The following is a 22,071-nucleotide window of genomic DNA, read 5'->3' as shown; positions in this document are numbered from 1 at the left end:
TTAGAAAAGTTTTAGCTTAAAGACCCCATTTCATGGCCAAAATAATGACCCAGACGAAATTGGTCAAAATTATTTCATAGTTCTAGCCAATTTTAGTAAAATCCCTTAGGGGGTATATCAAATAATTAAAAATATCAACTTTCAAAATTTCAACTTTTTAGAATAATTTTAGCTTAAGGACCTCATTTCATGACCAAAATAATGACCCCGACGAAATTGGTCAAAATTATCCCATAGTTGTAGCCAATTTTAGCAAAGTCCCTTAGGGGGTATATCAAATAAATAAAAAAAATCAACTCTCAAAATTTCAACTTTTTAGAATAATTTTAGCTTAAGGACCCCATTTCATGGCCAAAATAATGACCCTGACGAAATTGGTCAAAATAATTTCATAGTTCTAGCCAATTTTAGCAAAGTCCCTTAGGGGGTATATCAAAAAATTAAAAAATCAACTTTCAAAATTTCAACTTTTCAGAATAATTTTAGCTTAAGGACCCCATTTCATGGCCAAAATAATGACCCCGACGAAATTGGTCAAAATTATCCCATAGTTCTAACCATTTTAAACAAAGTCCTTTAGGGGGTATATCAAATAATTAGAAAAATCAACTTTTAAAATTTCAACTTTTTTGAATAATTTTAGCTTAAGGACCCCATTTCATGGCCAAAATAATGACCCAGACGAAATTGGTCAAAATTATCCCAAAGTTCTAACCATTTTAAACAAAGTCCTTTAGGGGGTATATCAAATAATTAAAAAAATCAACTTTCAAAATTTCAACTTTTTAGAATAATTTTAGCTTAAGGACCCCATTTCATGGCCAAAATAATGACCCTGACGAAATTGGTCAAAATTATCCCATAGTTCTAACCATTTTAAACAAAGTCCTTTAGGGGGTATATCAAATAATTAAAAAATCAACTTTCAAAATTTCAACTTTTTAGAATAATTTTAGCTTAAGGACCCCATTGCATGGCCAAAATAATGACCCCGACGAAATTGGTCATAATTATCCCATAGTTCGAGCCAATTTTTGCAAAGTCCCTTAGGGAGTATATCAAGTAATTAAAAAAATCAGCTTTCAAAATTTCAACTTTTTAAAATTTTTAAAATTTTAGCTTAAGGACCCCATTTCATGGCCAAGATAATGACCCCGACGAAATGAGACAAAATTATCCCAAAGATCTAAACATATTTAACAAAAGAAAAAATAATAACAGATTGTGTTATGGACACTTAGAAACTTTTCCATTTGTGCGTTTTATGGTAATTTTATTTCTAAGTCAGTATACCGAACTAATAACAAATTTTGTTATTAGGAGATTTTTTGAAATGTATAACATTTCCTCTTATTAGCGTGTTATTAAACATTTTCAATATAATATCACTTCAATACCAAATTTTGTTATTTTATCAGAAACTGTTATTATTTGTTCTTCTTTATGTTGAACTTCAGGGTAAAATAATAACACTTTTTGTTATTTTAACAGGATTTGTTATTGAAATATTATTGATTTTGTTATTACCGTCTGCCCGGGTTGCCATATCTGACTTATTGATCCGATTCGTGAATAGAGTAGAGTACTTTGACTTTTTTTAGAAACATGCAAATTTTGATCTTTCGAGCAAGTATGAGCAAAATTTGCTATACACAGTCTGAAAGTACATTAAATTTCACGACAGAAACTGCATAGGAGACTTTGTTCACACCCGTACAAAATTGTTCCTGAAGGGTTGAAATTCGAAAAAATCTTGAAAATAGTTAATGCTATCTTTCGTTTGAATAGCTAAAAAGGGGGGAGGGGTCAATCAAAATTCCAAGAACAGTAAAATTAACAACTTTTAATTACCTTTCGAATGCAGCCAGAAGAATCAAATTTGGTTAAAAATTGGCTGAGTTATGCAAGTTTTAAGAAAAAATATTTTTGGCGAATTTTGAAGTTTCAGCTACTAGAAATAACAAAAATGTCTGCACTCTTAAAGCCGCCAAAAATTCAAATTCCATCCAATCTTGCTCAAAATTTGGGAAAGAGTTTTTGAAGGTATGAGAAAAAATAGAAAAATACTAACACTACTGAAATTTAACTTTCATTTTTTGATTTTTGTCACACCTGGATCCACTGTGTGACGCATGGGAAGCTTACAATATTCTTTTGTTGAAAATTGCGTTTTTTATTTCTTTTGGAAAGCATGTCATTTATAATACTTTGCTTTCATCATTAGACTTTCTTTTGTACTGACGTTATAAATAAACAAAGTCGTTGTTATGAATTTAAAGAAGAAGTTCTACTATTGTTATATTCTTTAGTAAAAAAGGCTCTAACTCACCCCAGGTGGGATTAAATCGGGTTTTTGTTATTTTAACAACTAATTCGATCATTCCAATAACAGTTGGCGGTATTCTTCCATAACAAAAAAAGTATTCCCTAGTTGTTTTGGCTTTCAACCAATATTAGACCAATAACAAATTTTGTCATGATAACAAAACTGTTGTTAAACTCTTATGCAAAAATGGATTTTCCAGCAAGATTCCATAACACGTAATGTTATTTTAACAGTATTTGTTATTGAAATGGCATGAATTTTGTTATTACCGTCTGCCAGGGTACCCGACATGGATTTTTTAGTCAAAGATAAGCATTAGACCTTCACAAAGTGTTCATATCAAAAGTTTGTTGAGGTTTTAAATTTTTGATTTTTTACCTTTCTTACAAAAAGATAGGTATAATGTTTGCATAGTGAAAAACTTTTTTTCTGAAACCTTTGAAATTCTTGTAATGGTAAGGTTACGGTTTAAACATGACTTTTTGTGAATGTGTTCTTCCGTTTCAACTTTGGCTCGAAAATCAGAACTTTTTCTGAAAAGTTTGAGCGATGTCTGTATCCATTGTTATAAACAAAGTGAACTTTAACAATCGAAAAACGCTCTTCAAACGTTTTTAAATGGATTTTTGTATCACTCATTTTTTATGCTATTTTTAATTTTCATCAAATTAAACGTTATTGATGTAATTTTTTCATAATTGTGGTAAATACAAAACTTCAAATCATGTTGGTCAAACGCGTCAACTACTTCACTCATACTCGAGCTAGTAATTGTTTCCAATTCGCTTATCACACTTCAACCGTAATTCTTGCTTTTTTGTTACAACTTGTTTTACACACTCGTCTGTTCCCCCCGCCCCACAGCTTGACAGTCTCGTGTACAAATAGTACCAAATGACTGGTCGTTACTTTTCATCTTAATTTGACAGCGTACTTGAGACAATCGCCGATAACAACAACACGCGGTGGTTGATAAGCGACGTCTGGAGTGACTACGCTGGAATTATCTAATTACTGCCGCATTTGTAAACTATCAGCAGTGAGTTTCTATGAGTAACGTTGAAGTTCATCATGAATAAATATCGTGAATTGCTAGAATTGTAGCCCTAAAGATCGTTTGCAAAAAAGTGCAATTCATTTGCGGAACTCAATTTTGGTAGGGATGACAAACAAAAATGATATTTTTTGTTTGTTTCGAAAAAGAATTTGATCATTTTGTTTCGTTTGTTTGTTAAAAATGGTCGTAAAACAGTTTTTAACCAATTTGACATCCCTACCGCACAATAACAAGCTCTCGCGACCGGCTATTTAACCTATGCGCGATGCACCTGAAGGTCTCTTACTCTCATTTGTATCTCTTTTTCTCTCTCGATGCTTCGCATTCTTCACTCTCTTTCGAATTCGTTCCATCAACACAAATAGTGCCACACTAGCAATGCAATACACACCTGATTTGATGACCGGTTTTCACTTTCCACAAGTCAGCGGCAAGAATCTTAAAATTGATGAATAACACAAAACACTTCTGGAATGTTCGTTCCAGATTAACACTCGAATAGAACTCACACAAAACTTGATTCAGATGTGACAAACATTGTCATCAAATGTAACTTAAATTAAGCCTCATAAAACTTTTCTGTTTTAAGAAAACAGAAAACAATAAATTCTTCTCAATAGAGTATTACAAACATCACATTAAATACAAATCTAGTATAGAACAACTTTCCTAAAACTAATTAAATTTTAATCAAAATAATCACAACTATTCCACCACAAAAATAAACCTGTCCCAACCGCGATCGCGAATTCGGAGCAAAACAAATCGTTGCGAAATTATTTAGTTTCGCCAAATTTTACCACGCAAACTCACGCACACACTAGCAGCTGCATGCGATCGCGCGTGTTTTAAACCACGACACGTGCACTACTAAACGCACCCGCCGACAACAACACGGCCGAAGATCAGACCTACTTGGAGTCGCAGTTGGAGCGAAACTGAGTGAGTGAGTGCTCGCGCTCCAGCCTCATCAGCGTCGCGAGAAGAATCGAACGATGAAAATGAGAGAGCGCGCGAACAGTTAAAAAGTGATAAACGTGAAGTTCATCTTGTCTAGACGCGAAGAAGTTCGTCGGGGAACGCGGGTTGTATAATGGCAATGTGACCGCGAATGAATTTTGTTGTTAGAACTTGATTATAGGTGACACTACTGCCGAGAGCAATCTAAGCGGAAATGTGGTGCATTTTTGTTTCTTAAGTTAATTTATAAAGGTTACAGTCCGATTGCATTTCATATTTTCAAACAAATATGTTTGTAAAGAAGATAATTTTAAGCAACATTTTCTACGTAAAGTTCTTCGAAATACTTGATTAAAACTTCGTTTAAGTTAAGACCAGACACTGATCACAAAAGAAATAGAGAATAAAAAGAAGTCTTCCGGAAATGTATTCCAGCATTGACTTGACTTTAGAACGATTTAGATTTAATAATAATTAACAAATTATTTTGCAAAACTATTGATAGACTATTGTTTACTCACCCCTGTCTGAGCTTTTCGTTACATGATTTATGATTTTATTTTCACGAAATAAAAACTTTTTACGGGAACGTTATCGGTTCTGTACAACGAAACTTCACTATTATTCAAAATATTTTTAATCAAGCCCCGAACATGCTAAATAAAAAAATGCAATGCAATTCAACCTGTTCTCAATTGACTAGTCTTCTATTTCCTCTGATATTTTTAAAATATTTGTCTTACCACAAACTTGATTACACCACAATTTCATTATTTTTAAAATTATTGATAAACTCATATTGAAAAACGAGTCTAGAAAATGCATACTCATCTGAAAAAAGATTTACAGAGAGGATTCGTTAATTCGGATTTCGCTAATTCGAACGTTTTCAAATTGAAAAGCACTCAACCGTCAAAACGAGTTGTCAAACTGAAGTTGATGTTTCAACCTCTTCAATTTCTTTAAAAGCTTTTGACAGCTGTCAGTCGTTCCAATTAGCGAATATGGATTCGCTCATTCGATTGCAGTTCCTTTCGAATTAGCGAAACCGCTCTGTATTTTTTCAATAGAAATGTTAAAGGTCCCTTGATTCCTGAGTGGATTTTGAGCGTGACATTTAGAGGTTGACGAGCGTGACGAGCGAGAATTCCCGGGAAATTGGTAATTTTTTAGACTCTCGGTTCCCGGGAAATTTGGTCGAGACTCCCGGGAATATAAATTCTTATAAATATTGAGGCAAAAAATTTAAAATTAGATCAGCGGCAAAAGAAGAGTTAAATTCCATAAACAAATAACAAACAGAAAGACATTTGAGTTTCGGAAAGGCACCAAAAACCAATTATTATTTAAGTAAAACTCTACAATGTATATTAATGTTTAGGAAAGCCTTCTATTCATATTCAGTTCAGTTTTTCTTGTAATTGTGAATAAAAAAATTTGCGGTAAATTTAAAGTTGAGAAAGAAAAAAACATCTTATTTGTTATTTGAGACGTAACACACAGCTTGAATGAACACAAAAACTCTGTTAGGTTCATAATATTAACAAATTGTAATTTGAATATTCACAAATAAAACCGAATTGAATCGAATTGAATACTTATTTGTCTTATGATAAAAATTCCGATCATCCATATTGATATTTAAATTATTGTTAATGTTTTGTAAAAAAAATGAATTAACAAGCTGCTGTCTAACACCACAAACAACGACTTAGACCAATTCATTAAACTCAGGAAAAATCAATCAGTGAGAGTTTAGAATTGAATCAATCGCAACAAACCATTGGATTGAACTTGTACCAGCTGATTTCGAATGCTTTTTCAAAAAGAATTACTGTTCCACAAAGTAATTGAAATTTTGATAATAAACTTACATTGTGTTGAATAACTTAAACAAATGTTATGAATTTGTAATAATTCTTTAAAAATTGTATCATCTAATCAATGATTTTGCCAAAAAAAAACTCCCGGGTATCGGGAATTCCCGGGAATATTGCCAAATTCAACTCTCAATTCCCGGGAAATTTAAAATCCCGAGAATCGTCACCCTCTTGTGACATTGCATGTTAAAAGTATAGGAAAAGCGTGACAAATGAGAATATATCTAGATTAAATTTTCAAAAGGTTCTATCTGCATAGGAAACCCATGAGGGATAGGTTGTTTTGAAAATTTAATCTAGATATAAAAAGGTAAATACGGATGACACATTCTCCAGCGACAAAAACGACAGATTTTGGCTGATAGGGGTAACATTTTAATTATTTATTTGTTGTTTTATTGTTCCGATCATCAATCGCAGCTAGATTAATATTTAGAAATGTTTATAATAACTAAACCATAACTTATTAACTTGTATGAAACCAAAAAGGGTTGAAATTTCGTTATTTCTCACTCCGTTGCAACGTCACGGAGTGATCGATGTGGCAAATGAAAAAATCGACTTAAAATAAGTCTTCCATGGTCACTACTTGTAGGAAATTCAATTTTCAATCCGAATCTGTAATCCTATTTAAGTTCGGGACAGGTTTTGTTATCTTACGAGATATATTTCGAAAAAAGTGAAAAATTTCGTGGCGTTGCAACGCCGGAATGTGTCGGATGGAGAGCAAATCGAGCTCAATATCCCCTCACAAAGACTGGTAGAAAAAGCACTGAATATCATAAATGCGAGAAAGTCAATGCGGATGGATGGATTACCCACTCAAATACGACTAAAATTAGGTCACAGAATTCGAGATTAACGAAACAGTTCGCAATTAAAAATAAGATTGTATTTGTTCATGATTCGATTATCCGAAGCTCGTAAGAATCCTTCAGATAATCGCTCTTCAGATAATCGAAACATCGGGTAATCGAGGCTTTCGAAAATCAAGTATGGACTTTGCTTGTCAACAAATTTTAATTTTCAAATATATTTCAAATATTTTCATAAGATCACAGGGAGATATAAAGTTCAAAAAGATAATGAAAATAAAGTTGTACAGTCCAGATTCGATTGTCCGAAAGCCTCGGAAAAATTTTACTTCAGATAATCGAATTACGATAAAAATATTTTTCGTTGTATTATTCTTCTTCTGAACTATTTTAAAGTGATTTACAATTTATAATTCCAAGCTGGCCGTAGTAAAATATTGAGGGGGTCGCAGACTACAAATTTGATGTAATAAGGAAGAAATTAAAAAAAAGAAAGAGATGAATGGATTATCCCATACAAACTTTCGGATAATCGAGGCTTTGGATATTCAAGTCTGTATTTATTATCATAATGTTTTTCTTCGTAAAAGTTTTAACTCAATTGGGTCCTAAAATGAAGCTTAGATTGCTGATATTATTATTTACAGCGATAAAGCTTATTTTTCTGAGTACAATGACCCTTTTGTACGACCACAAAGAGTTTAAAATGGATTTTTAAATCAATTTTGAAAAATTAACCTCACGGTCCTTCTTGACAGAAAAGTTCCTACTTGACAGCTCGTTCCAAGGGGACCATAGTAACTACTTTTAAATTGTTAGAACAATTGTTTGTCGAATAGTTTTCCAGAAACAGTAATTCAAAGTTTAAAAATCGATTTTCTCGCAACTACCAAAATGTCAGTTAGTATAAGAGAGCACACCGCTATCGAGTTGATCCATCGAAAAAATGTTGTCTTGTCATTATTTTTTTTTTTTTGCATTAAAATGAAAAAAAGTGATCAGAAATGGTTTAGAATCGTGTTTTTTACCGTTGTAGGTACATAAAAATTTACATAGGGCTTTAGTACCCAATTCTGGATACATAAAAAAATCACATCCAAGCAACTCTATTATCATTTACCCATAATCCAAATCCAATCTCTTTCATTGCCCTATCATCTGTCATCAAAGTCCCCCTAGTTTGTTTATCGTCAGGTCGATTCCATTTCTCCAATCGCGTCGATTAGTCGGTCGAAATCGCCGCGAGTGTCACCCCGTCCGGTTCGTCCGTATTGGCCTCGTGATTGGCCCTGATTCCGGCGCATAATTCCGTCATTACAGTGCGCGCAAACCCGAAATTCCTGGCCCACGAGCGACCCGCTCTAATCAGATCAGGAACCCATCTCGGTGAACCCTTTTTTTGTGCGTGGTCCCTTTCGGAACGTCGGACGGCAATAAATCCGAAAATCAAACGAAACTCTGTCGATAATGAACCAAAACTATGTGAGAAAATGTGAGGAGTATTTGCAGAACATTCCGTCCCAAAAGTTGCCACCGTCGTCCACTGGCGGCGCGAGCCGTCCGAATCTTTCATCCCGAAAATTGACCCAGCCCGGCCTCCGGCAGGGACGGCAGTCAATCAATAATGCCATTCCGCCACCGGTTCTGCCGCCGCCACCCGCCGAAGGTAGCCGACCAAAGCCCAAACCGACTCCCGTTCCAGCTACCGGGGGCAGGAGGACCCCATGCCGTCCACCCACGGCTCGTCCCGGCCAGCTGGGATCCAAATTTATACGGCCCTGTTGTCGCCCGAAAGGGGGGGACTGCGCGGGGGAGAGGGCCGGCCGAAGGGGAAGTGATAATGTCAATCAGAACGACGTCAGGGTGATGGACGGAGCTGGAGCTGGAGGGGGAGGTGAAGGTGTTGGTGAAGGGAAAGTGACGGGCAAAACGAGAACCTGGGACGGGATACTGACGGCGGAATCTACGGTGGAGACGACGGCAGCGGCTTCGATGACGCAGATCAAATCAAAGGTTAGTGAAGGGATGAGGCTAGGGCTTTTTTTTTGCATATCGAAGATATCGCCGACCTGTTTCATGATTCGAAAGTCGTTTTCCCTTAAAATGGATCGCGGAATTTTCAAGAAATTCCTTGATTATCCGCAATTCTGTTTCAAAGACTTGTCAAGAATACAAACTAATAATTATGGCAGTCTACATCAGTCCATCTGTCACTCTGTGATCTGAACAGATCTGAATCTGTCCTCCCCCTGCTTGCTTCAGCTATCAAGTTTCGCTTGCTTCAAAGGCCAAAATTAATCTAATTTCACCTTGCGCCCAGCAATGTCGCAATGTCAACCGTTGACGACGACGACGTCCATCCCACCATCAAAGAGATGTCCTTAAGCCGATAAGGAAATGACGATGAAAGAGATGACTTGGGCAGGGCAGGATGTCTGTTATCTCCCGGGACCTTTGAAGGTCAGCGTTCTGGGAGCTTTGAGATGGATTTTTTGCTCCGACATTTTCTGAATGTTTAACTTGAAGACGGTGACAAACGATCATCGGCGGAAGCACGATTCATCCGGGATAATGACGCGATGTACTCACCTGGAACGGGAAAAGATAAGGGAAACGCTTTAATAAAGAGGAAAATTTAGACAGATGTGAAAAGGTTCAAGTTCTACCCAACCCTATATTCCCATTATTCAGACATCGGCAAACAAATCTAGCTCTCCGTCAATCTCCCTCCACCAGGCCACCCCACCGTCGCCCCAAGCGGAACCGTCTCCAATTACATCGACATTCCCCAACGGAGCAGGAGCTGCACCGGACAGCAGCAGCAACAACCGGGACCTCACCTTAGCGCCCAACCCATCGCTCACGTCGCTCCCATCAAGCGTGACGTCCTCGTCGGTGCGACCGGCAAGTTCTTCGATTGCCGCAGTGCCACCCCGACCTCGGCCCTCGTCGACCGTCTTGGACGCAGTGACGGAACTTGTTCCATCATCAACGGCGTCTACGGCCAGGGTTAACCAACACCAGAAGCAGTTGCAGGGAATTAATTTATTCCGTTTCGATCCGCTGAGGACTCTCCAATTTCTGACGCTCGAGCTCAAGTCCAAGCTGAAGCCACTGCTGCTGACGGTGCCCGGCGGGAGCAGCGCCGACGATGGTTCAGGTAAGTTTGCAGGGTGTCGAATTGGGGGGATGTTGGGAAAATTATTCAGCAATTTTATAAACTTACTTTTCAAGTTTGAGATTAAGAAAAATGCCATCTTCACCGCACATCAGGGGGCAAGGATAGGGGATTGGGAAGATGAGAATTGTTGATGCTCCATTTTTTTGAGAGGATAAGGGAAATTCTCCACGAAATCCTGAAGCAAATTTTGCGTGGAGTTGGACTGTTTTTGTGAGGGTGAATGGTTTAAGGAGCCGCCCAGGACCATTCGTATACCATGCGAGCACCGTTACCAATCAGCCACGACTGCTTCATTGATAGGATTTCAATGTATTTTCAAATAATATACAACCGGTATGACTTATCTCAAGATTTATACTATTAAACCATGTTCTGGGGTGAGCCACATAATGTCCATGTACGTTTCTTTTGTTTCGAAAAATGATTTTTCAATATAAAAAACATAAAAAATAGTTTCGTTGAAAAATATTATTATACTAATTTTAGCTTTAATGTGTGCTAATTTATTTGATTACGTCAAATATACCAATAAAAGGGTTACTTTTAATGTTTAATTTGAAAAAATTATATTAAAATGTTTGTTCGATTTTTTATCAAATGCATATAAATTTTAGTTTAAGTAAATACAAATTTCTCAATGTGCTCAAAATTTATTAGACAATTTAAATTTTCAGTGTCACCAAAGAAAATTGCTGCAAAAATAACAACAAATTCACAGTGACTGGGAAACTTGTCTTACTAAAAGTATTTTAAACTTGAAGATATTTTTGAATTCTGCTTCAATAACACTGAAAAGCAAAATGCAGCAAAATGTACAGGGATAAATCAAAGCACACTAAGAAGGCTGCCTCGATTAGAGGACGCCACATGTCAATCAGCCACCACGTGGCAGGAGGATTTCTCCAATTTTGGCTTTAAAAGTGGTTCTGTCAATGTTATAACATTTTATTTAGTCAGATATTTGTGCAAAAACGCTTTATAAACTTCAAATATCATTTTAAACTCCAATTTCCAGATACCCTCCTGCCACGCGGTGGCTGATTGACATGTGGCGTCCCCTAATCGAGGTAGCCTTCTTAGTGTGCTTTGATTTATCCCTGTACATTTTGCTGGGACCATGAGAATTTCGGCGACGCCGGAATGAATCTGCTTCTAGGCAAGATTAGAGGCATCGGATCATCTTGCACCCTTCAGAGAAATTGTTCCTCAGACCATCCCCTTGGACCCCATGGTATGCAAAAGACGTTAAATTTCAACGACAGACTTGTACAGAGCAATGTACCCAATTGCTCAAGTTTTACGGGTTATTTCCCATTTAAACTTGTTCCTGCACAAGGCAAGCCAATTTTCAACCAAATGGGCTGAAATTTGGGCTGGAGGCCCCATTTTGAGTACTCTTTCGGGCAATCTCATATACTTTTTGATTTGAGCATTTTTATTTTTTTTGACCCGGGCTAGTCTGTATGTAGTGTACAAAAAATCTGCATCAAGAGCGCAATTTGTGGACGGAAGGCGGAATTTAATTTGGTGAGTTTGTTCCGGTTAGCGCATTTAACTTCCTAATAGGCAGATTTCTTTTGGTCAATATTCATTAAGATGACTAAAAAAATACATTAATTGTTTTGTGATTTCAAAAGCCCTTCCTATATCACCGTTGATCAGAAGGTACGGCGTCGGGTAAATTGTGCAATTATTTTTCAAATAATGTGTTAAATTTTCACGGTGAAAAACTCATTTCTATAGAATCGTTTATCGAAAGACACGCTGACATTTAGGTTAGACCATTAGCGCGCGTTTTTGATTCGATTGTGAGTAGCGGGACCTCGCGGTAACTTTGCAACGTGGTTTTCGGAGCCTTATATGTGATTTTTTTCGTAAGTCCTTCCTTTGTAATCGTTGATTGGAAAGCACGCCGCCGATTTAGTTCGTTTAAGTTATTGTTTTAATTTCATTACAATCGGTTACGTGGTGTTCTGGTTTTTTTTTCTCGTTTATATTCGTTGATCGTAATAATTTATTCCAACTGGCTGCTTTAGTATTAACTCATCATACTATCGATTTTATGAAGAGTAAAGCGTCTTTTATTTACTATTTTTGACATTTGCTCGCGTTATCTTAATTGTACAAACAGTAAAAATATACTGATAAGTCCAGCCCATAGCACTACCGCTCGGTTGGCACGCGTTCGATTAAAAAACTGTTTAAATAATCAATTATTTATCTTTCCGCAGCCGGCTGCCTAAGATTTAAAATTTCAACCAATAAACAAAATGCTCATGGTCACATCACTGCCACTCGTGAATCCTGACCTCATACCCATCTACTAACCCCCTCAAAACTCATGTGATACTTTGTCGGAGAAGCAGTCGATTGGGCGGTCTCTTTCACTCAAGTATCGGACTAACATTCCCATCCACTTCCCCGTGACCCTACCACTGGTCGTGGCCGGCGTCGGTATTGATCAGCATGATAGGGGCCTTTGAGGAGTTGCGAAGCGAGGAAATATAGCACCCACTCATCTTCCACGGCTCGTGGATGTAACTTCTGGAGGTCCTGGTCAATAACGGAGTAGCAACTGCGGGTGGGCACCTATGCTTATGCTTATGCTTAATTCTGCTTCAATAACACTGAATAGTGTCACCCAGTTTACGGTATTTGAATGTCTTTATCTTGAAAAAGATTTGCTGTTTTTATTCATGAGCATGAGCATGAGCATGAGCATGAGCATGAGAGACCACCCATGGTTGTCCTTCTCCGTTGCTGAACAGGACCGTAATATCCTATCAATACAACCGACCAAACGCTTGAACGATCTAATGGTGTTTCCCTTATCAACAGCATGTATGAATGCGTTGAAAAGATAAAACATCAAGATCATTAAAACTAGATCTGAAGCAAATAGGTAACAGTCATTGGCCACCAACGGCGCCCGCCATGTCAGTTTGTAGATCTCGGGGGATTGGGACGGGAATGTTAGTTAGCACAGGTTCCCAAGTAGCATTTGGCAACATGATAAATTTGACTAAGTCCAGTTTTTGTTTCCCAAGTAACATTTTTTGTTGCGGATCCTTAAATGCAACTATTTCGTAACTCGCAAAATGTGCTATCACAACATAGTTAGAACACTCGTGGTGCCCTAAAAAGCGCACGAAAATTTTGTGTTGGCAACATTTAGCCGTTTGTTTCAACTTTGTTATGACGAAGTTCCAGAAACAATTTGTTTGTCTAAATATGTCGGTAAAGTAGTTTGTTGTGTTGTCATGATGTTGCCATTATGTTGTCGTTTAATTTGCGCGAAACAAAAAAAAATCTATTTGAACAAAAAAACTAAAGTGCCCCTGTCGGGATTCTGGACTGGTACCTTCAGATCTTCACACCTTGCCTCTACCACTGAGCCACGGATGAATTGATGAAAGAGCATATGGTTGGGCTGAACTGTATCTAAGGATTTTTTATTTCAATATTATTCTTAGCACACAAATCGGGCTAAGTCACATGTTGCAACAATGGAACCAATAAGTTTTCAATATGTTTCGATTACAAAACGAAATGGATTGTTGCTAAGTTGTTTTTAATTCAAAACGTTTGCAACATTGCAACGTATTGTTGCTAAAATGTCATTTTAATGTTTCTACAGCAAAACAAAACAAAAACTGGACTTAGTCAAATTTATCATGTTGCCAAATGCTACTTGGGTTTGTTTTGCTGTAGAAACATATAAATGACATTTTAGCAACAATACGATGCAATGTTGCAAACGTTTCGAATTGAAAACAACTTTGCAACAATCCAATTTCGTTTTGTAATCGAAACATATTGAAAACATATTGGTTCCATTGTTGCAACATGTGACTTAGCCCGATTTGAGTGCTAAGAATAATATTGAAATCAAAAATCCTTAGATACAGTTCAGCCCAACCATTTGTCCTTTCGTCAATTCATCCGTGGCTCAGTGGTAGAGGCAAGGTGTGATAATCTGAAGGTACCAGTCCAGAATCCCGACAGGGGCACTTTAGTTTTTTTTTGCTGAAATAGAATTTTTTTGTTTCGCGCAAATTAAACGACAACATAATGGCAACATCATGACAACACAACAAACTACTTTACCGACATATTTAGACAAACAAATTGTTTCTGGAACTTCGTCGTAACAAAGTTGAAACAAGCTGCTAAATGTTGCCAACACACAATTTTCGTGCGCTTTTTAGGGCACCACGAGTGTTCTAACTATGTTGTGATAGCACATTTTGGGTGTTACGAAATAGTTGCATTTAAGGATCCGCAACAAAAAATGTTACTTGGGGTTGCTACAAAGGGTGGGTTCTATACGATATCCACACCCCCACGTGTGCCGGAAAACTCTTTCTACTTGGGATTTTGTTAGTGGGTAAGGGTAATGGCCAGGATTCAACATAGAGGATGATGATGCGACCCAATAATCAATAAATTTTGTTTAATGGTGTGATGTATTATGCATTCTCAAGGCAAACAGTCGGAGTATGCGGATGAGACTATTCCCGGTTATTTGGTGTTGAGTTTAGCATAAATGATTCAATCTTAGACAGCCGGCTGTGGAAAGATAAAACCAACTAAAATGCGAAAACGCGAAACCACCCGGACCGAAATACACACACAATCGGGGGGACAACAAAGACGGCAACGGCATCGAAAATCCTGCGAGATGACCGCGACGCGCACCGTTCAAATTCTCCAAAGCAACTGTCAACATCGTGAAATCACCCGGGTCGAAATACACACACAATCGGGGGGAAACAAAGACGGAAACGGCAACGAAAATCCGGCGTGTTCAGATTTGCTGTTTTTATTCATATGTTGTTTAAAATGGTTTTTGAGATTTTTTTTTTGAATTTTGATTTCAGTTTTCTTATAAGGACCATCCATGAACCACGTGGGCGCCTTAGGGGGGGGGGGGGTCAACGATTGTCCACGCTCCATACAAAAAAGATTTTTCTTGTATGGAAATTGCCCACGCGAGGGGAAGGGGTGGGTCTGAGATTTAAAAAAAGTGTTCACGTGGTTTATGGATGGATCCTATAAGAAAAAATACGAAATGCAGTTTTTTAGAAATTTTACGTAAAAAACAATTTTTTTTTTTTTTTTTTTTTTTTTTTTTTCAGTTGCAAAGTAACCGCCGACCTTACAAGTCGCATTCTCAACGCCAGTCCGCAGTTTGTGTGCGCGTCGCCGCTTTTTTAAAAATGTGCACCGTAGACAAAAACAGTGTGGTTCTGGATTTTTGTCAACTCCAAAACCAAGCAAGCCCAAAGCTTGTAAAAAAATTTCTCGCAGACCTTCAAGTAAACCAAGAAAACTTGCGAGCATTGCAATTATGCAATAGAAGAAAAATAGCCGTGTTGCAGTTCGCCGACTCAGCAATGGCCTCGTCCATCATCGACAAACCTCTGGTATATCAGGGTTGCAAAATCCCGATTTACCTGGACAACAACGCTACGGAAGTTCGTGTGCTTGACCTACCTCTAGGCATAAGCAATGATGACGTAGTCAAAGTGATGAGTAAATACGGCGAAGTTTTGACCATCACCAACGACCGCTGGATTAACTTCTTCCCAGGAATCCCAAATGGAGTTCGGACCCTGCGGATGTTGCTGAAACAGCCAACGCCGAAATCAATCACTGTAAACAATGCTGCTGCAACAGTGACGATTATAGGCAAAAAATCGCTTTGCAAACTCAAAGCAAAGAACAAAAAATGTGCGGATTCGAGTAAAAAGGTGGACCAAAAAAGTAGTACACAACCGATTGAACCCGAGCCAAGCAGCAGCAGCAGTAAAAGCAACAACAGTAAACCAGAACAAAATGCAATGGAAACAAGTGAAATTGACGACGAAGACAACGATGGATTCGAGACCGTGCTTTCTAAGCACACCCGCCGCCGAAAGCGCTTACAGGCATATTTGGACGCGGATGACGAATTGACATCAAAACGAAGAGAGATGGCTGCAGAAGAAACAACAGATGAAGAAGATGAAGATGTCATAAAAGCAAAATATTATAAGAAAAAGTGTTGTGAGATAACTTCTAAATCCCTGGAAGAAGAGGACGAAGAAAAACTTGAAGAACTTGATAATTCATTCTCTAAATATTCCGCTAAATATTTGAAACATAGACAGAAATCGTTAGAAAAAAGGCATAGTAATAATTATTGAAGTGATTTTAAACTCTGTAATCTTTCCTCTTTCACTATCCACCTTGAAGAGATGAATGCACAATGGTGTAAAGTCTCTATAATAAAAAAAAAAAAAAAAAATTATTTTTTGTTGTATTATGGCTCATTTTATGTTAAAATACGATAAGTTTTATTTTTTAATGTTTTCTTTAGTATATTTAAAAAAAAATAAAAATGTACCGTAAACCGGGGTGACTTTGATAGGATTCAATTTGTTTTTGGAATATTTTTCAACTGTTAAAGTTTTTCTCAAGATTTTTATTTTTATAACATGTACTGGGGTAGGCCACACAAAGTCCATGCACTATTTTTGAAAAAAAGTGTTTTCAAAAGTGTTTGGAAAAATAGTTACGTTAAAAATTCTTAGTTCAAATTCCGGGGTGACTTTGATAGTCATAGTTTTTCTTGTTAAAATCAGATTTAAGGTGTTCAAACTTTATTTTTACGTCAAATGTACCATCACTAAGGTTGCTGATAAAGTTTTAAAGAAAGAAAAGCAATGTTTATATTTAGTTAACTAAATTTATAAGCTTTTTAACAAAATACATATAAATTTCAGGTAAAATTGTTAAAATGTTGGAATTTTTCCTTAAATTCGTTAAAACTAGTTTTGTTTATAAAATTATCGATTTATATTGCATTTTATACAAAATTCAAAGCACGAATCACAAGTTTTCACACTTTACATGAAATTTGTTCAACTGAAATCGCCTTTAAATTTGGAGATTTTATTGAATTGTGTTTTAAAAACACATATAATTTATTATTTACAAACTTATTTTACCATCTCCTAGTGGAAAATTGTCCAAAGAATCCGAAAATGCATTCCGTTTTCCGATTCAAAATCATGTTCATTGAGAAAATCATGACACTTTGAGAAGTTTTAAATAATGCCTTTCATCAACATTTTCTTAGTTATAGTTAACTAACTATTTAAACTTTTAAAAATTTTATGAAAAGTTCTTCTTTAGGTACTTTGAACACTTCTCTACCCCGGTCAGTATGATTCCAAACCATTCCGTATGTAATTTATTTGTACTCTTCATTTTGCGGAAAAATCTCAAACCTATCAAAGTCACCCCGGCTATCAAAGTCACCCCGTTTTACGGTAAAAGAAAGTTGTTCGCTAGTAATGGGTAACATAAATATAAATCTGTGAAATTTCGAAGTGATGGTATGAGCTCACATTTGAAAATGTTTCTCTTTTAAGGAAAATTAAAATATACACTATCAACTGATTTTAATTAAAATAAATGTAAATTGGTCAAAAACTGGCAGAAATTTCCTGATCTTTTGAATATTATCTATATTTAAAGATGGTAAGACATGATTATGACTTGGACATTGTATAGTGGTCCAAATCGCAAAAATTATTAGAAAATTAAATAAATTTCCAAAAAAAAAAATTACCAACTTTTGGATTGATATAAAATTAGGTTGGTTCACGATAAGGAGATTTTTGAGATTCAAACTTTGCAGGAATATGTTTGAGATTTATTTTGTCTTCTAGAAAATTGTTGAGCTTGTCAATCCAAGTAACTTTGTCGAAGACACCAAAATTTTATCCCACAATCTACGCCTTCTACGATTTAAACTTGGAGAAAGCATCAGAGCAAACCTTCAAAAATCAGTTTTTGAACGTAGCATTCAAGGTTAAGATTGTCGGGGCACTTTTATAGCTCTAAAAAACAAACATTTTCAATTAAAAAAATATAATTTGAACTTAAGGGTCAAAAGTTACAGCCATTTCAAGGTAAACATGATTCAATTTTAATACTCAAATATCTCGAAAAAGCGCAGGTCAAATTTTAAGCGGCAGGTTGCATTTGAAAAGGAGATCTAGCACTAAAAACGCTGAAAATAAAATAGCGTAGGGTAATTTTTCTGTATACTCGAGATATCTTGGTTTGAAAATGTATAATTTTCAAAAGAAAAGTGTAATGAACCACCCTAACGAAATTCGAAAATTGTCCAACTATATTTTTTCCCGTTGAATCTGCCCTCAAAATAGAACCAAAGTGTCAAAATATTGGGTTTTGAACATATTTTGAGTTTTTTTTTTGGGTTTACACCATGTTTTTCCTGCATCCAGCGATGGAAGGTGCGTGTTCAATTTAATTTCAAGTCGCCGGAAGTCCTTCCGGATATTGGTCGAGAGTTGCACCTTTGCGCCTTTGGGGCGCCCCCAACCTAAAACCCGACCACACGGAAATGGTTGCTCTCTTGAATTTCACGTTGTTTTAACACACACGGCAGTGGAGAGGTTTGTGAGGATGCTGTGATTGATTGAATAATCGAATAGGTTGCTGAACTGCTGGTGCTGCTGTTGAGGTGAAGTTGATTGGCGTTTTCGAGTGGCAGGCAGCCAGCCAGCTGGGCGGCGTTTCGTCGAAGCGTTGGCACTGACGTTTGCTCCTTTCGACGCCTTGGTGTTGGACAAGTTGTGTGTCGAATGGACGGAGTTGACTGGAGGTCACTTGATTGAATTTTGGATTTTTGCCTATCGGGGTTGGTCGGCAAAAGTTTTGCATCGTGTTGCACTAGGATAATCTGGGTTTCTCAAATTGGAGTTAAAATTACGTGTTTTGCCTTCCTCACTGAGGTAAGGCTATAATCCTGCTCTAAAAATGAACTTTTTATTAAAAGCTCAAAGACCCAGCTTCATGTATACATATCGACTCAGAATCGAAAACTGAACAAATGTCTGTGTGTGTGTATGTGTGTGTGTATGTGTGTGTGTATGTGTGTGTGTATGTGTGTGTATGTATGTATGTGACCAAAATTCTCACTGAGTTTTCTCAGCACTGGCTGAACCGATTTTGATCAAACCGGTCGCATTCGACTTGATTTATGGTCCCATACATCGCTATTGAATTTTTTGAAGTTTCGATAACTAGTTCAAAAGTTATGTATAAAAATGTGTTTTCACATATATCCGGATCTCATTTATATGCATGTAAACGATGTCCAGATCCATCATCCGACCCATCGTTGGTTAGGTAATCGAAAACCCTTTCCAAAGAGTCCACAACATTGAAGATCTGGCAACCCTGTCTCGAGTTATGACCACTTAAGTGTTATTTATGTACTTTTTTGAAGCCGGGTCTCACTTAAATGTATATAAACTATGTCCGGATCCAGAACCCGACCCATCGTTAGTTAGGTAATCAAAAACCCTTTCCAACGAGTCCACAACATTGAAGATCTGGCAACCCTGTCTCGAGTTATGACCACTTAAGTGATATTTATGTACTTTTTTGAAGCCGGATCTCACTTAAATGTATGTAAACGATGTCCGGATCCACAACCCGACCCATCGTTGGTTAGGTAATCCAAAACCCTTTCCAACGAGTCCACAACATTGAAGATCTGGCAGCCCTGTCTCGAGTTATGACCACTTAAGTGTTATTTATGTACTTTTTTGAAGCCGGGTCTCACTTAAATGTATATAAACTATGTCCGGATCCAGAACCCGACCCATCGTTAGTTAGGTAATCAAAAACCCTTTCCAACGAGTCCACAACATTGAAGATCTGGCAACCCTGTCTCGAGTTATGACCACTTAAGTGATATTTATGTACTTTTTTGAAGCCGGATCTCACTTAAATGTATGTAAACGATGTCCGGATCCACAACCCGACCCATCGTTGGTTAGGTAATCCAAAACCCTTTCCAACGAGTCCACAACATTGAAGATCTGGCAGCCCTGTCTCGAGTTATGACCACTTAAGTGTTATTTATGTACTTTTTTGAAGCCGGGTCTCACTTAAATGTATATAAACTATGTCCGGATCCAGAACCCGACCCATCGTTAGTTAGGTAATCAAAAACCCTTTCCAACGAGTCCACAATATTGAAGATCTGGCAACCCTGTCTCGAGTTATTACCACTTAAGTGATATTTATGTACTTTTTTGAAGCCGGATCTCACATAAATGTATGTAAACGATGTCCGGATCCAGAACCCGACCCATCGTTGGTTAGGTAATCAAAAACCCTTTCCAACAAGTCCACAACATTGAAGATCTGGCAGCCCTGTCTCGAGTTATGACCACTTAAGTGTTATTTATGTACTTTTTTGAAGCCGGGTCTCACTTAAATGTATATAAACTATGTCCGGATCCAGAACCCGACCTATCGCTAGTTAGGTAATCAAAAACCCTTTCCAACGAGTCCACAACATTGAAGATCTGGCAACCCTGTCTCGAGTTATGACCACTTAAGTGATATTTATGTACTTTTTTGAAGCCGGATCTCACTTAAATGTATGTAAACGATGTCCGGATCCACAACCCGACCCATCGTTGGTTAGGTAATCCAAAACCCTTTCCAACGAGTCCACAACATTGAAGATCTGGCAGCCCTGTCTCGAGTTATGACCACTTAAGTGTTATTTATGTACTTTTTTGAAGCCGGGTCTCACTTAAATGTATATAAACTATGTCCGGATCCAGAACCCGACCCATCGTTAGTTAGGTAATCAAAAACCCTTTCCAACGAGTCCACAACATTGAAGATCTGGCAACCCTGTCTCGAGTTATGACCACTTAAGTGATATTTATGTACTTTTTTGAAGCCGGATCTCACTTAAATGTATGTAAACGATGTCCGGATCCACAACCCGACCCATCGTTGGTTAGGTAATCGAAAACCCTTTCCAACGAGTCCACAACATTGAAGATCTGGCAGCCCTGTCTCGAGTTATGACCACTTAAGTGTTATTTATGTACTTTTTTGAAGCCGGGTCTCACTTAAATGTATATAAACTATGTCCGGATCCAGAACCCGACCCATCGTTAGTTAGGTAATCAAAAACCCTTTCCAACGAGTCCACAACATTGAAGATCTGGCAACCCTGTCTCGAGTTATGACCACTTAAGTGATATTTATGTACTTTTTTGAAGCCGGATCTCACTTAAATGTATGTAAACGATGTCCGGATCCACAATCCGACCCATCGTTGGTTAGGTAATCGAAAACCCTTTCCAACGAGTCCACATTATTGAAGATCTGGCAACCCTGTCTCGAGTTATTACCACTTAAGTGATATTTATGTACTTTTTTGAAGCCGGATCTCACATAAATGTATGTAAACGATGTCCGGATCCACAACCCAACCCATCGTTGGTTAGGTAATCCAAAACCCTTTCCAACGAGTCCACAACATTGAAGATCTGGCAGCTCTGTCTCGAGTTATGACCACTTAAGTCAGCGACTCTCAACGGGGGTACCGGGCCTACTTGATTTACATGGCAGGGGGTACCAGCCTAGAAGAAGGTTGAGAATCGCTGACTTAAGTGATATTTATGTACTTTTTTGAAGCCGGATTTCACTTAAATGTATATAAACTATGTCCGGATCCAGAACCCGACCCATCGTTAGTTAGGTAATCAAAAACCTTTTCCAACGAGTCCACAACATTGAAGATCTGGCAACCCTGTCTCGAGTTATGACCACTTAAGTGATATTTATGTACTTTTTTGAAGCCGGATCTCACTTAAATGTATGTAAACGATGTCCGGATCCACAACCCGACCCATCGTTGGTTAGGTAATCGAAAACCCTTTCCAACGAGTCTACAACATTGAAGATCTGGCAACCCTGTCTCGAGTTATTACCACTTAAGTGATATTTATGTACTTTTT

General features: G+C 37.4%; 2 protein-coding genes across 28 annotated transcripts in view; one reads left to right on the top strand and one right to left on the bottom strand.

Annotated features, from left to right (window-relative positions):
• LOC120418991 (glucose transporter type 1) overlaps positions 1-22,071 on the bottom strand; it is a 443,089-nt gene that overhangs the window by 229,015 nt on the left and 192,003 nt on the right. For 10 of the 27 annotated variants that reach the window (XM_039581560.2, XM_052711070.1, XM_039581552.2 and 7 more), the window contains exon 1: positions 3,775-4,321. The exons of 1 other annotated variant lie outside the window; for it this stretch is intronic. The gene's annotated coding sequence lies outside the window, so the exon portion shown is untranslated. Of the gene's footprint in view, positions 1-3,774; positions 4,325-22,071 lie in introns of those variants that run through there. 16 more of the 27 variants (XM_039581550.2, XM_039581553.2, XM_039581555.2 and 13 more) reach the window with 5 other exon arrangements.
• The window catches only part of LOC120418987 (uncharacterized), a 122,274-nt gene continuing 108,369 nt past the window's right edge, over positions 8,167-22,071 (top strand). The window contains exons 1-2 of the mRNA XM_039581533.2: positions 8,167-9,051; positions 9,775-10,198. Coding sequence (XP_039437467.1) covers positions 8,506-9,051; positions 9,775-10,198 — 970 coding nt within the window. The 5' untranslated portion in view covers positions 8,167-8,505. The remainder of the gene's footprint in view (positions 9,052-9,774; positions 10,199-22,071) is intronic.

Source organism: Culex pipiens, chromosome 3, assembly GCF_016801865.2.
Source record: "Culex pipiens pallens isolate TS chromosome 3, TS_CPP_V2, whole genome shotgun sequence".
Classification (NCBI taxonomy): Eukaryota; Metazoa; Arthropoda; class Insecta; order Diptera; family Culicidae; genus Culex; species Culex pipiens.
This window is presented reverse-complemented; position numbering and strand designations above follow the sequence as displayed.